The 14,545-nt window shown below is 37.9% G+C and overlaps 1 protein-coding gene across 6 annotated transcripts in view; it reads right to left on the bottom strand.

The window, feature by feature from the left end:
• Nucleotides 1-14,545, bottom strand: part of LOC306773795 (muscleblind-like protein 2a) — a 67,856-nt gene that overhangs the window by 13,964 nt on the left and 39,347 nt on the right. For all 6 annotated transcript variants that reach the window (XM_079263701.1, XM_079263700.1, XM_079263704.1 and 3 more), the window contains exons 3-5: nt 8,338-8,502; nt 6,098-6,301; nt 2,513-2,773 (exon numbers count right to left, since the gene is read on the bottom strand). In XM_079263701.1, coding sequence (XP_079119827.1) covers nt 2,513-2,773; nt 6,098-6,301; nt 8,338-8,502 — 630 coding nt within the window. The remainder of the gene's footprint in view (nt 1-2,512; nt 2,774-6,097; nt 6,302-8,337; nt 8,503-14,545) is intronic.

Here is a 14,545-nt window from a genome sequence, read left to right as displayed (position 1 = left end):
TACTTTTGTCAATTTCATCTTATTTTACAAGCAGCTGTTTTTTTCCTTCTTTAATGAAAGGGTATGAAGAAATATGAGCACAACTGTACAAGATTTCCATCTGATCATGCTAGTCATGTTTATACGCAAGAATTTCTTCAACTGAGTTACATTTCTGATCAGATTTTCTGGTCATTTTGGTTTATAAGTGTGTTTACATGCATCAAATGTTAAAAGGAAATGAAACATTTTAACATGCGGAGAATTTTCTGACTTTCTAGAAACAGTAGAAGAAGAAACTTCTGATGCAAACAAATGCGGTTGTTTGTGTGTGTTTAATGCAGTTATATAAATTTCAGTCCTTTTAATAGTCCAGTGCATGTTTTTAATATTATTTGACTCTTTATTGAGTTTATTAATTTGATTTATTCTATAGAAATATTCATAAAATAATATATAGTCATGTTTATATAAAAATTCACTAGTATTTTCTTGTCTTGTTTATAAATTGAGGTAAAGTTGGTTAGTATATGTAAGTGTATAAATGTAATTTTATACTTTAGTGTTGATTCATCAGTGAGTGGCAGTCTATTGGGCGACTCTCCTAGAGTCCACTGAGGTGACAAACTTGCAAATCTACCATGCTCGCTTTTTAATATACTAGAAAACAACCTTAAACCCTTTGATGCATAGTGGGCATACAGTGGAAACCTATTTACAAGCTTCTTTTCTTGCATATTCATGAATGAGGAGGGTATTTTTGTAAACAAACCACTTCAGTGGATGTTAGTGAGTCATCCAATACGTTTCCACTCACTGGAGAATAAATAAATATGATATAATTGAACGTAATGTAATTATGCAAGTTTGCCTTTGCAATAAATAGGAAAAGGAAATTATGCAACTACATATTATACAAGATTTACATAATATAATTATGATTATATATTATTTTATAGAATACATTAAAGGGTATAAATACAATTTAAAAGTAAATATCACTAATAAACAAAAAAGTTACATTTATCTGTAGAGGTAAAATACTGTATTTAAAAACAATGTTGCAATGTCACGCCAGTGCAGGGTTGATGTGACCGGCATGCGCAGTATGAATCATTTCTAGCTGACATTCGGATTAAAAGGGAAAATTACATTTTCATGGTGAAATTTTGATCTGACTGAGTGTGACCGGATCAGAATCTTCCAACAAGTGTGTTTAAGTGAAGCTTTTTTTATCCCAATCAGGGTTTTAGTCTGAATATCATCTGGATTAGAAATTTGTTCTGATGGAGAGGTGATTGCTGTTCCGATCAGGGTGGGTCTTAATGTCCGGTAGAAATTATGGCACTTTATGTTATGACTTATATTCCACTTTTCGCTTTGTTTATGTAAATAAGACAAAAAAAACCCATGAAATTAGGACGACAGGACGGGATTAAAACACAACTGGTCAGTTTGTGATACAAACACATCGCTTGAGATTTTAAAAGAATTTAAATCTATTGAGTGGGAAAGTGGTGATAAATATGGGAACGCATCGGAAACAGATGATTCTTCCTCAGCTGTTTCCAGAGAGTCATACAGCAGAACACTTCCACACGTGTCAAAATGATTTTAAAGTATGATGCATGTAAACGCAAAACAGTTCAATCTGATCAGAACTGTCACCAGATTACTGTAAACATGGCTAACGTCGCAGTTGCCAAGTTCTACGTTTCTCCTTTGAGTGGGCTTTACAGGTGAAGGCACGAGGGGGTAAACCGCCTCCATCCACGACACTAAACCCTCATCCATCCTCGATTCAATTTGTACTGATCTGTAGAGAACTGCGTTTATCACTGAGAGCAGTGGAAGTGGGCTGCAGGGGAGTGTGCCGGCACATTGCCACTGTGTGAACCAAGGACGTTGGAGAATAAAAGAAGACAGTTTGTTTGTTCTTGTGGCCCGACACTGGTGTGTTTAGGTGTCACTAAAAGCCCTGATTGTTCCACACAAACTGCCTCTCTTTGGGATAACTATTGTTGGTGAATTGCACCCTGGAGTCCACTAGAATAAACCAGAAGAGGTGGGGATGTTTTGTGTGGTAATAAAGCAGTGCTCCACATTTTATGTTGCTGGATGTGTCATTGTCAGAAACGTCTTCACACACACAGCAGTGCCAGTCGGGTAATAAAGTCATACGTGGCCGATTTGCTCAGAGAAAAGCACATCAGTTTCGTACTAGAAGCCCTTTTCCTAAAGGTTTTATTCTCTGTGCAACTATCAATGTTTATAATGGGTTTAATTAGAATCTCTAATACACACATATTCATCTGACACAAATAATATAAAAGAGAAAATAGAAAAGTTAAAAAAAAAAGAGCTTCGAAATGAGCCTTTTTGTTCCAGCCAGACCTTAAAAGCACTTTAAACAAGCAGACACCTTGTGAAATCTGTTTAAATGCTAACATTAGAAGAATGAGAAGTGTGTTTCCTCCTCTACTGCTATGCAGACACTAGATACAGTAGTGGCTCTGTGGTGTTGTGCTCTCACCATGGCTGCAGCTGTGGCGGCAGCTTGTGCAGCCACAGCTGTCTGGTTGGCCTGGTGTTGGGCGACCTTAATTTTGGCCTGCAGGTGGGCCGGCGGGTGGAAGTACTTGCACTTCTCGCGGGAGCAGCGGCTCTTGATGTAGTCCATGCAGACGGTGACCGTGTTGTCGCTGGTGTCGATCATGGGGCTGTCGCTGGGGTGGGCGAAGCGGCAGTCGGTCTCGCCGCGGGCGCAGTTGCCTCGCTGGAACTCGCGGCAAACCTGGGAGCGGGTGGGCAAGGCGGACGGACAAAGACGGGCAGATGCGGACAGACACACAGATGCATGCATGCACAGAAGAAGACACACAAACTGTGAATGTCGTAGCTTTCACTGCATAAACATCAACGTTACTTCAATCCTTCAGCTTTTTTAGTCAGACTCAGATGTCACGTTTGCCTGTGTTGCTGATATTTTTGCAAAATCAGCCATATTTACAGAGATGTCCAATATTATCAGACAATATTGACATTAAAATACGATATTGGACATTATCTGTATTGGTTATCACCTTTTTTATGACATAACTTCTGCACAAAATGAACATTTTACATATCAAACTCTTCACCCAAGTTACCTCTCACTAAAAATCTAAGAGATGTTATGTATATTTTTCTAGATATATTTGTTTGTTTTTGCACAATTTGCTCCAATAATATCAGTATCGGTTGATATCAGTCTCAGAAATGATATCGGGTACATCAGGTATCGGTAAAAAGACAATATCGAACGTCACTACTAATATATGTGACTGTCTTATTACATGTTTGGAAGTTTTTCCCAGTTTTTCTACAATGTTATAAAAAAATATACAATAACAAGGTGAAACAACGTGCTTGAACTGCAGAGCCGGCTTTATCTGAAGCTATCATGGAGCTGATTATCTCAGCACTTGAGAGAGAGCATAATAAAAGTAAATAAAGATAAAAGATAAGATGTACAGTGAAAAGCAGCCATAAAGACATCTGCTTTAACCCCTTCACATACCTATTGCCTCACATCTGAGGCAAACTGCTTAGTGTGCTTTTTTTTATTTTTCCTGTTGCATTGATTTAAATAATTTCTTAGAAATTTATTTTTCTATTATATCTGTATTTATTCTTCAATTATTTATTTTATTTTAACTTATATTTGTAGATTATTTTATTCCTGTTTTTCTTTAGTTTTATGTATTTATTTTGTTTTTATATGATTGTAAATTAATTCAAGGGTTAAAAGATAAATCTGGTATTTTTGGGATATTTATTGCTTAAAAGAAGTAAAAAATGAAAAATAAAAAAAGCAAAACTACAACAAAAATTAAAAAAAATTCTGATACACTTTGCAGCAAATCACATCAGGAAAATAACTAATTTATGATAAAAAATTAATTGTAAATTAATTCAAGGGTTAAAAGATAAATCTGGCATTTTTGGGATATTTATTCCTTAAAAGAAGTAAAAAAATGAAACATAAAAAAAGAGCAAAACTACGACAAAAAATAATGAAAAAATTTGGATAAACTTTGCAGCAAATCACGTCAGGAAAATAACTAATTTATGATTTAAAAAAAAAAAAAAAAAAAAAAAAGAGAAGACAATGAAACCTAAAGATTGCTGAAACACCAGACCAGTCAATGTTCAGGCCAGTGTAGTCATGGGGAGGGACGCGGAGGGGGGGGGGGGGGGGGGGGGGGGGGGGGGTGCACTCTGGGACACAGCAGTGCTCACACATACGTACAGATTCATAATGAAGCCCACTGACACGTTTACTAAAAAACTTGTGGGCACACACGCGTGCACATACATGATGGCTTTGTGTAGGAGTGTGTATGTGTCTCAGAGGGATAGTGTTTAATTAGAGCCCGCTTCGTGCAGTTGCTAAGTGATAGCACTCCTGCAGAAAAACACAAACAGGCACACGCCTACGCATCACCTCCAGGTCTTAGAGATTATTGTTTATCTTGATAAATATAGTGAAGAAAGAAAGAAAAAACTCCTCATGCACTCTTTTACAATCAGAGTTGTTTGCTGGGAGGGCAGATGGAGACTGTTTAAGTTGTTTATTTGTCTCAGTTTTACTGTCGCTTTAAAAAAATTCAGTCAAAATCACTTTAAATCAAAATATCTCAGTTTTTCACGTCACAAGACTCAGTTGTTTTAGTGTGAGACAAAATCGTGTGTCGACTTCTGCTGAAGGATAATTATGTAAAGAATTAGGGTAAGGAGGCAGACTGTGTCTATGTTTATTTATATCAAAGCTGTTCCAGAAAGGACATAGATTAATAGTGGTTTTTCTTTTTGTTTTTTTTAGATAAATCCTTAACCAGTGGGGGCTCGCCCCCAGGCTGTTTTTATGTATATTTTAAAATAAAAATCAATAGTATTGAAATATAGTATCAATGCCTTTCTGATATAATAAATAAATATTAACTGTATTTGTTTATCGTCCACAAGGGCTGTGAGAAACCCTTCATCTGGGACTTTAAAACAAACACATATACAAAAAAGCCAAAAAAAACCCTTTTTTTGCACAAGATTGTCATCATCAACGTCGCAGGGCGGGCCCCGCTGGTTAAGGGTTAAAGAAACTGGATGTGAAGTTTAGTCCTTTTGATGCCACATTGGCCTTCTGTGGAAATCTGTGTGGGAGACAGAATCACTCATTTGGATTTTTCCAAATCTTTAATATTCATGTCGTCATTTGCATTTATTTTGTGTGAAAGTGACACTTTGAGAATTACGTTATATATGTGTGCTTTGTTAATGACTATCATGGTGCACATTTTTCAACCGGCTTCTGATTGAAATTAATTTTAAAATAGTAAATACTATTTTTATAAGTAAATTATATAAGGAAATTGATTGACAATTATAAGTAAATTGATTTTTAAGGCTGAATCGTAGATGATTGGAATTTCTTTTCTTTTTCTTTTTTAATGCATCAGTTTCTGGTTTTAAGCATTGACTTGACTGATCAGGATCTGTGGAGAAAAAGAATTGACTTTTTCTCCACAGATCCTGATCAGGACAGACTTCTGATGCAACTCAAACACGCAGGGATGTGTTTAATGGAGCTTACGCCTATTTTATGGTGACACTTCTCCTTGTTTGCCAGCCAGCCAGTTCAAAACTACATCACAAACAGAAAGACGTTTCTTTTCTTTCTTTTTTTTTTTTTTAATGATTATTATTATTTATTTATTTATTTTACTATTTAATTTTTTTTAAAAAATCCAATTTAGATGTTTCTACCAGCCTTTTAGCCACTGCCGGACCAATAGAGGAGCTTTGACACCGAACTCTTCCTGTTCATCTGACTCAGGCAATGGGAAAATTCTTCACTGCTGGGGATATCAGATCCCACCCATATTAGAGCAAATCCCACTATGTTCCAGATTTTACAACTGATTTCAGTTTTATTGTTAAATTCCCTCCATGTTTTCCACCATGAATTACAGTAATAGTTACCATGACCTCAAGCTGGACTTTAAACTGATTTGTCTTCTTTTTAAATGTCTTTAAGGATCATTTCAGAACAGTGTGAGGACGGATTGGGGTGTGTCACCTCCAGCTTGTCGGTGCGCAGAAGTTTCTGGTTGGAGGACGAGCCGGCGGTCACTGAGATGGGCGGGCTGCCAGGGACGATGACGGGGGTGCTGGGCAGGATGTCTGTGGGAACCAGGCCCATGCTGTGTGACATCGGAGTCAGGTATGGAGTATAACTCAATCCTGCGCTGGAACCCAGACCCTGGCTGACTGGAAATGTTTGCTGCAGTTGGAAAGGAAAGGAGGAAGTTCATCACCACTTCTGCGCTTTAAAAACATGCAGCGTAATTATATTTTGCTGTTTTGGCTCTTTTTTAAGATAAAAAGTGACAATGAAATGATAAATTCAGGTAGGAAGACTGGGAAAAAAAGTTTTCATGAGGGAAAAGAAGTAGACAAGTTAGAAAAGAAGCACCGGAGACAAATGAACAAAGAGCACAGCTGTGCAGAGACAGATGAGAGGAGAGGCGGGGAGGGTGGGGACAGCTGGGCGAACAGAGAGGAATAAGTGCAGAGATAGAAAAGTGGGATTTTTTTTTCAAACCTCTATGCATCCCAGAAAGACTTTGCTGAGCATGCATGTTTTTTTTAGTTACATCAAGCCTTTCATTGATGCAGTTAAACACACACACACACACACACACACACACACACACACACACACACACACACACACACACACACACACACATCTGGCAGCGGTCCAGTGCAACCATGTTCCACAACTGACTGCAGTGTAACTTCTGGGAGCAGCTGGGAAGTTAAGCATTACAACAGTAAAAACAGTAGGAGCAAACCATGATCTTTCTAGTCTGAGATGAAATCTAAAAAACAGATTAATAACAGCAGTTAGATAAAAGTTAATCTGATGAACTGTGACAGAGTTGGTCTAACATGACATGATTCAACATGGAAATAATCTCTATAGCTCATGTCTTCAGGGTAAATTAACCCAAAGACTGTTAAGTCATTTAACTTCAAGCCATTTTCTGCTACTTTAGATCATAGACTGCATATAAAGATATGGACGGAGCCTCCATGATGTCACCAAGAGGTTTCTGAAGAGCTGAATTGAAGCTTGGTGGGCGGTTCCTAGCATCGCCATCATGGCAGAGGCATGCGTGTTGTCTCGCCCGTGAAATACAAATATGTGCAAGGAGGTGGAGCTGAGAGGGGGGCTGTGAGCGTCATGGTGGATGATTGACATCGAGCGAGCTCCAAGCTGCCTGTAGCTAAGAGCTAACTGAGCTAACCCGGAGATAACAGGAGCTAACCAGCTAACGGATGTAAGCGGGCTAAAGCTAAGTCATGTTGTTAACCGGCTAAAAACCGTGGTTGTTCTACGCTCTTCTGACTTGAAGCAGGAAATCAGGTACAAAAGGACACGCCCTTAAATATGCCAAATTTTGAGATTAAATTACTTTTAAACAGGCGAGTTAGAAAAAAAAAAATTCACTCCCCCCACAGTCGTCATGAAGGTAAACCTGATCTATTAAACCAAAACTGGATTTTTTAACCAGGCTGTAAACATGTTTATTTCTGCTGTGAAGTTGGTCTTTTTAACATGAGAGTCTATGGGGATTCGCTCTGTTTGCAGCCCCTAGTGGATGAAGGGGGAACTGTAGGTTTATGAACTTCCGCATAGGCTTCACTTTTGACCCCTGCAGGTTGTCGCTTGTTTACATTACAGACATCAGGACAGCTACGTTTTAAACCATTCTTTCCAAAGGAGCCCAAAACATTGGCAAAACTTGTTTGTTTTATTCGTTGGTAAAACAATATTTTATTGCCATGTGCATGTTGTGGCATGTATATCACTTTTAACCGCAGAAGGCTCCGTCCATCTTTCATATACGGTCAATTTGTTACATCCACCCTGTCTTTTTTAAATGCAAGTCAACAAATAGACATTATTTTTCTCAGATTATGAGGCGAAAATGATGTAAAATGAAACCAAAATCAAACCAAAACAACAAAAAATGATTAATTACTAACAATACTTCGTAGAAATAACACACAGCTCAACAGTGAGCAAGGCCTTTCTCATCTTCATATCGTTCTCTCAAGTCTTGGCTTTAATGGCATTAAAACACACACACCAGAAACTATTTCCACTTTTCCCTCCAGGTGCTCTTTCCAGCCACAGAGGACGATTGTAGATTTACTATAAATGACTGTAAATCACCTTAGAATGGAAACAAATGCCTGGACAACTTCCGTAGATCACCTAAAGCAAGTTTTTCTGGGTTAAACACTAACCACGGGCTGCATGGTGGTGCCAGGGATCATGAACTGCATCTGCTGAGCCAACATGGCGGCCGCTGTCTTCTGCTGGATCAGGTTGTTTCTCCCATTGATCTCCAGCTGGGTCTTCAGGTGAGCAGGCGGGTGGAGGTATTTGCAATTCTCTCTCGTGCAGCGGCCCTAAGCGGGACAAAGAAAGTTGATGTGGGTGAGAGAGCAGGACACACAAGCCAGGTCCTTATCAATCGTGTCGTAAAACCTGAAGGATCTGAGAAGCAGATTGGTGATAAAACTGCCTGTGAACAAGTTGTGTGTTTGTTCGAGGGATGCGTGGATGTCGCAGATAAGTGGGCGATGATTTCTAACAGACGGCAAAACATCAAGTACTGGAAGGCAGCATGCATATTCATATTGAGTGTGAGAAATATATTATAAAATGAGGTTGTGTGTAGAAGTGCTAGATCTTAGTCATGGCCAGTCATCAGACAAGAAAACGAGAAAAGCATTGATAAACAAAGGTTAAGCCTCTTGTTCTAACCTATATAGCCATCATGACTAAATCTCAGCAGCTTTCTGATGGACAGATCATCTTATATTCTCAGAGGAAATGCAAATGCAGGGGCCGGCAGGGTCAGGATTACAGAAACCCCAGTGGACGAAGGCAATTACACTGTCAAACCAGAGGCTAATGGCAAACACAGTGATTCAATATGGATTGTCTATGAGGTGCTTTCTGCACTGAGAGCAGGTGGAGGAGAGGAGGGAGCAGCAAATAGAAAGGTAGAATTGTGGCAAAAGGTAGAAGGAGAATATAAAGAGTAAAATAAATTTATGGAATGAGCTTCAAAAAGAAGTTAAAGAATTAGGAACAATCAATGTGTTTAGGAAGAGCATAACAAGAACAATATTAAAGACTTATAAAGAGTTAGAGGCATAATGTGAATTACTTTGAGTAATTATGATGGTGTTACATTTTGATTATCTGTAAATGCTTTCAAAACTATTAAAAGAAAGGAATGTAATGGTATTAAATGCAAATTTTGGAACAACTGGATGTTGTATGTGAATATTGTTGAATGGATGATCATGAAATTAAGGGGCAGATATCATAAGATTGCTCTTCTTTCTGCTCCTTTTTAATTCAAGCCATATTTAATTGGCAGTCCTATTTTGTATTTATTTTTATGTTGTTTTGAATGAAATAAATAAAAATGAAATGAAATTAAATAAAACACACAAGCAGAGTGGACCAATATGAATTAGTATAGATAAAAGCAGAGCGATAACCAAGGAAGGCCAATACGACAGAAGAAGAGAAAATGTCATGGCTGGCATGACACAGCAGGTCTTGGTTAATGTGAGGGAGGGTGGAAGTGGCTGAAAATAAATTAGGATCAGTCTCATGTGAGGAGGTCTGCTGCTTTGTCTAAATATGCCTTCACTGCACGACACAGACAAGCCTCAGTGCAGTGTCCTGATTAGCAATATCATTCCCATCATGATCCCCCTCATTTCCTCTTACATGACAGTTCTGCCTTGTGTCCACACATGGCTGTGTAATGACTGAGCTTAATTACTCAAGTGAGGCACACAAACATTAATTCACGCCCAGAGTAAATCAGAAAAAATGACAACAGACCATGCACAGGATGCTTCTTATGTGCTGTGGTTTGCACTGCACTGGTTTGGATTATATCGACAGGAATTCCAGCTGAGTGATGCAATGATTTGTGAAAGTGGTATTGAACCAAAACAGCCAACCTAAAGTAGAGTGACAGATATATCAATATATATTCATCGAGATCGAGACAATTAGCTGGTGGTATCTTTAGTCAGAATCCAGGGCAAACACCAACGTGTTGCTTTCTGACTTGGATGTTTGAACTTTTTAGTTCTCGGCTGAAAAAAATTATTATTTTTTTTATCTTCAGCTTCAAAATCCAACACTTAAATTAACTTTATATTAGCACATCTGTCAGTGTGTATCTCATATCAGTCACTTCCATACTGTGATGATGTCCAGTCCATTAAGGTAACTCTGCTGCAATGATGTTAAAGCTTATGTTGTTGATAATAATAACTAGCCTGATGAGCTAGAAGTCACTTCCGACTTCTACTTCAGTTTAGAAATGGGGACTTAAGTCTGGGAATGGAGTCGCACTTACGTAGCATATACAGTAGGGCAAGGTGACGATATGCTTTTGTCAGTGGTGTAGTGGTCCCTTGAGAAGTGGGTATACTCTAAATTTTTCGCCCTTGTAAAAAAACAAAACAAAACAAAAAAAAAAAAAAATAGCCCAGTAAAAATATTATTTCATAAAAAGTGACATTTAAGACTACTTTATTTAGTTCACTCCAAAAATCCATCAGTATATTTGCTCATTGTCACATAATTTCTGCTCTCCGCTTTCAGGGAGGAAGAGTTATGAAATCACAAAACCGATACTGGCATGTAGAGCTGGTGAGAGACAGGCTCATAGACTTATGTACATATATCTTTATTATGTCTATGTTCAGGCAAAAGTTAATGCAGCTGATGACTACCTGCACCAGTGTAGCATCGGTAACCTTAGCTGAGCTGCTGGGCGATGCAGCAACATGTGTAGGGACGTTTGTAATTAAAAAGCAGCATCATAGGGAGCTTAGAAGTTTAGTATCCATGGGAACTAAAATTGTATTCACGCTGCAATTTGGTCAATCGTGCCAAATCATGAGAATAATCTATCCTCATTCTCACCAACGGTGGCGCTGCACTGGTATTTAGCAAAAAAAAAAGGACAAGACCTGCGTGAAGACGAAAACTCAACATGGAACACAAAACTATTGCTGGTTTTTTTTTTTTTTTTTTGTCTTATACAAGTATACTGCAGAAATACACTGCAACAATGGATGCAATATGAACAACCGATAAGGCAGAGGATCCTTAACGTAATCAATATGTAATCACCCACAATGCAATACTACACCAAATGCAGAAAGTGACTTTTTTTTGTAGTCCGCTTCCCGTATTTGGTCCACTTGAAATGGACTGAGACCTTGTAGGCGGACCGAGTCAAAATTCCTTTGGAGCATTGACATTTCCCCAAACGAAGCAGACTTTCCGAGCAAACAGACTATGATTCCAATCAAATCATGGATCATAGATTATAGATTCCTTGGATGCCATACTGCAGTGTTCTAGGCAGACCAGAGAGCCAGTATTGCATGACAGATAACTTGGATTTGACAAAAATGACATGCAAACATCTCTGCTTCTGAGGCAAATTAAATAGCAGCAAAAGCTGCTTTATTTGACTTTCTGCTCCGTTTAACTGTGCTTAGTCTGTTCTGGTGTGCTACTTCATCAATAATCTCTCCTAAATCACAGTTTGTGTGCTAAAAGGTCTTGAATGCACAGTAGTATCACATTATGAATGGCTAATAATACAGTGACATTTTGTATTTGTTAGTTACGGCTGATCCCGAGATTTAGTGGCAGCAAATTAAAATATATAATTTTTTTTCACTTACTCTTATTAGTAACACATAACTGGAACACTTCCCATGGGCTGTGATACAAATGAACAAAAGAATAGTATGGATTATTTCTGTTAGCACAAAGGCTTGAAAGCTCAGACTGTTGCAACAGGCATTTGACATTGATGCGTAAAACTGTTTAAGTCTACAGAGCAACACTGAGCTTTGTTCAGGCGAACAAAAAATAAATTTTAATCAAGCTCAGATCAAGGTATAAGCTAGGCTTGGAGTGTAAACAAACAATGTTCTTTAAGTGTCACCAAAGGGAAAACTAATAAAACCTGGCTATCGTTTGGGTCCTGACACGCTACAGAGCATCAAACACATTGTTAGCGTTCAAACGATTATCTTTCAACTTCAAACAGGATTGTGTCTGTAAACAGAGGCTTTTTACATTTTTAAAAATATTTCTGCTGACATCTAAACAGGAATTTTCCACATGAGGAACATATGGCTTCAAATAACAAGTTCAAGAGGGACCCTGGTGCAGCTCGGTAATGACGAGAGTCACAAGCTGGAAAGGAGTGACCTCCGCAACCTGGTGTGAAAGCTGCAGCAAGCTACCAATACCTCCTCACTTCTCCTTATTGGTTCACACGCACATAATCACACCTACCCACACATATGCATACTAAATCACTCCAAAACAACAAACATCTCCCCAAGGCAGAGCCATATATGTGTATAGATATATGCAGTGTTGCCCAGAAACCTATACTCTCTGCTGAAGAATCCTGTCACCAAATGCCTTCAAAATAATTGGAGTCGTTGCATCGCTACCATCAAAAGTAGCAAAAAAGATATGTGGGTCTGTATTGTGTGTGTTTTGTGTATCTGTGGCCATGACAAAGAATGCGTAGGCAGATGTAACTGTGCAGGAGAAACCATGTGGGTGGGTGTGAGAGAGAGGGAGCTGGTGCTGAAGCTGAGCTCTGGACAGCATCCCAGACCGAGTCTGTGGGGAAGCACAGCATCACCATTGTGCCATACAGAGATCACAGACACAGACAAACACAAATACAGACCCTCACTTCGCACTTTGTCAGTAAAGTGGGCTGAAGAGTGAAGCCATTATGAGTCTCTTTACCCAATGTTCTGTTCATTTATAGCCAAGAAGTAGAAATGCTTCATGTAATTGCTCATCATTATTTCCCTTTTGAAGCAATGAGGTAAATGGTAAAACTGCTTGGGGAAATTGGTTAAAAACACTTGTTCTATCTGACTAAATAAAAAAAAAACAAAAAAACAAAAAAAAAAAAACCCCACTTCCATCCTGTCAAATTTTGTTTGAGTCTGTTCTTACTTATCTTTTCATGATCTGTCACAGCACCGGGCTCAGTGCTTTTCATAAACTGCTTGTATTCATTTTCTCCTTTGGTGGAAAAAGTAGTAAAAAAAAAAAAAAAAAAAGCACTCAGATGGGCTGCCATGGCGATGGAAATTCCAGCACTGATGAAAAAAGCAAAAGACTACAAAGCATTTTTTCATCATATAAATATTCATTATCTGTAGTTGTTTGGAAGTTACAACAAAGATTTGGATACATTCCATTTTTATCCTCCAATAACCAACCAGATTGTTTTGATTTGCTTTATAAATATCTAAAATAACCCATTTTTAATCCTATAAAGCCAAACTTATTTTTGATACACAGTTTCTGAGACATTTTGTGTCATTTTATGGTAAAAACTTTGCTCAAAATCCTGTTGGACACAATCTGATACTTGTCTTCTGCTCCCTAATAAATACCAGGAAACAGAAGATTACACTATAATAGTTCTGACATATTGGTAATCAATAGGAATGCACCGATCCACTTTTTAGGAATTCTGATCCGATACCAAAATCTGAAATATGAATATCTACAGATACCGATATTTTCCTATACCAAATCTGTTCATGTGAACATTATTGGCATTATGGTTATTATTGCTGTTACAACCTTTCTGAAGTTACATCGCCAATACAAATATAATAACACTACAGATCTAACAATTTAGACTAGTTTTATTTTTGATTTGGCACATTTTACCTAAATACAACTATAAATGTGTGGTTTTGAAACCAAGATCGAGCTTTTACTGTAACAAAAAATGTCACATTTTAACATTCAAGGCATTTATTTCTTTTAAAACATGTCTGAAGCATGTCATCAAACCCATCTGCGCTAGCTTGACTAGTGTGGTATCGGGTATCGGTACACTTTTATTAATACAAAGTACGAATGCACACGCTTGGTATTGAGCCGATACTGATATTGGTATCGGTGCATGCCTAGTAATAAATGGTTAATATCTCCCCAAAGAAATAACATTATTTTGTTACATTTTGTTAAAAGTCCAAATAAAGACCTCAAATAAAAACAAACTGGACTTTTCTTACCATTTTTCCATTGGGACGGGGGTCTTAAAGGGTTAAAATGCAACTGCAACACAATTCATCAGCATGTTAAATTTGTCCTTAAATCATACTTGAGAGTTTTTCCAGGAAAACCCTCCTTCAGATTCACTAATGTGTTTATAAACCACAACACTGTTTGTATACTTCTTTTTAGATGAGTGAATAAAATCTCTCCAGGTTAAATGGACGTCATCAGAATTTTGGCAGACAGGTGAGAAAGAGACTAAAGAATGATTAAAGAATAAATAAACAATAATAACGATGTGCACTAAAACCTGTTTGTCCTTGTTTTTAAAGAGATGCAAGG

The sequence above is a fragment of the Telmatherina bonti genome, assembly GCF_933228915.1.
Source record: "Telmatherina bonti genome assembly, chromosome: 24".
In the NCBI taxonomy this organism is placed as follows: Eukaryota; Metazoa; Chordata; class Actinopteri; order Atheriniformes; family Telmatherinidae; genus Telmatherina; species Telmatherina bonti.
This window is presented reverse-complemented; position numbering and strand designations above follow the sequence as displayed.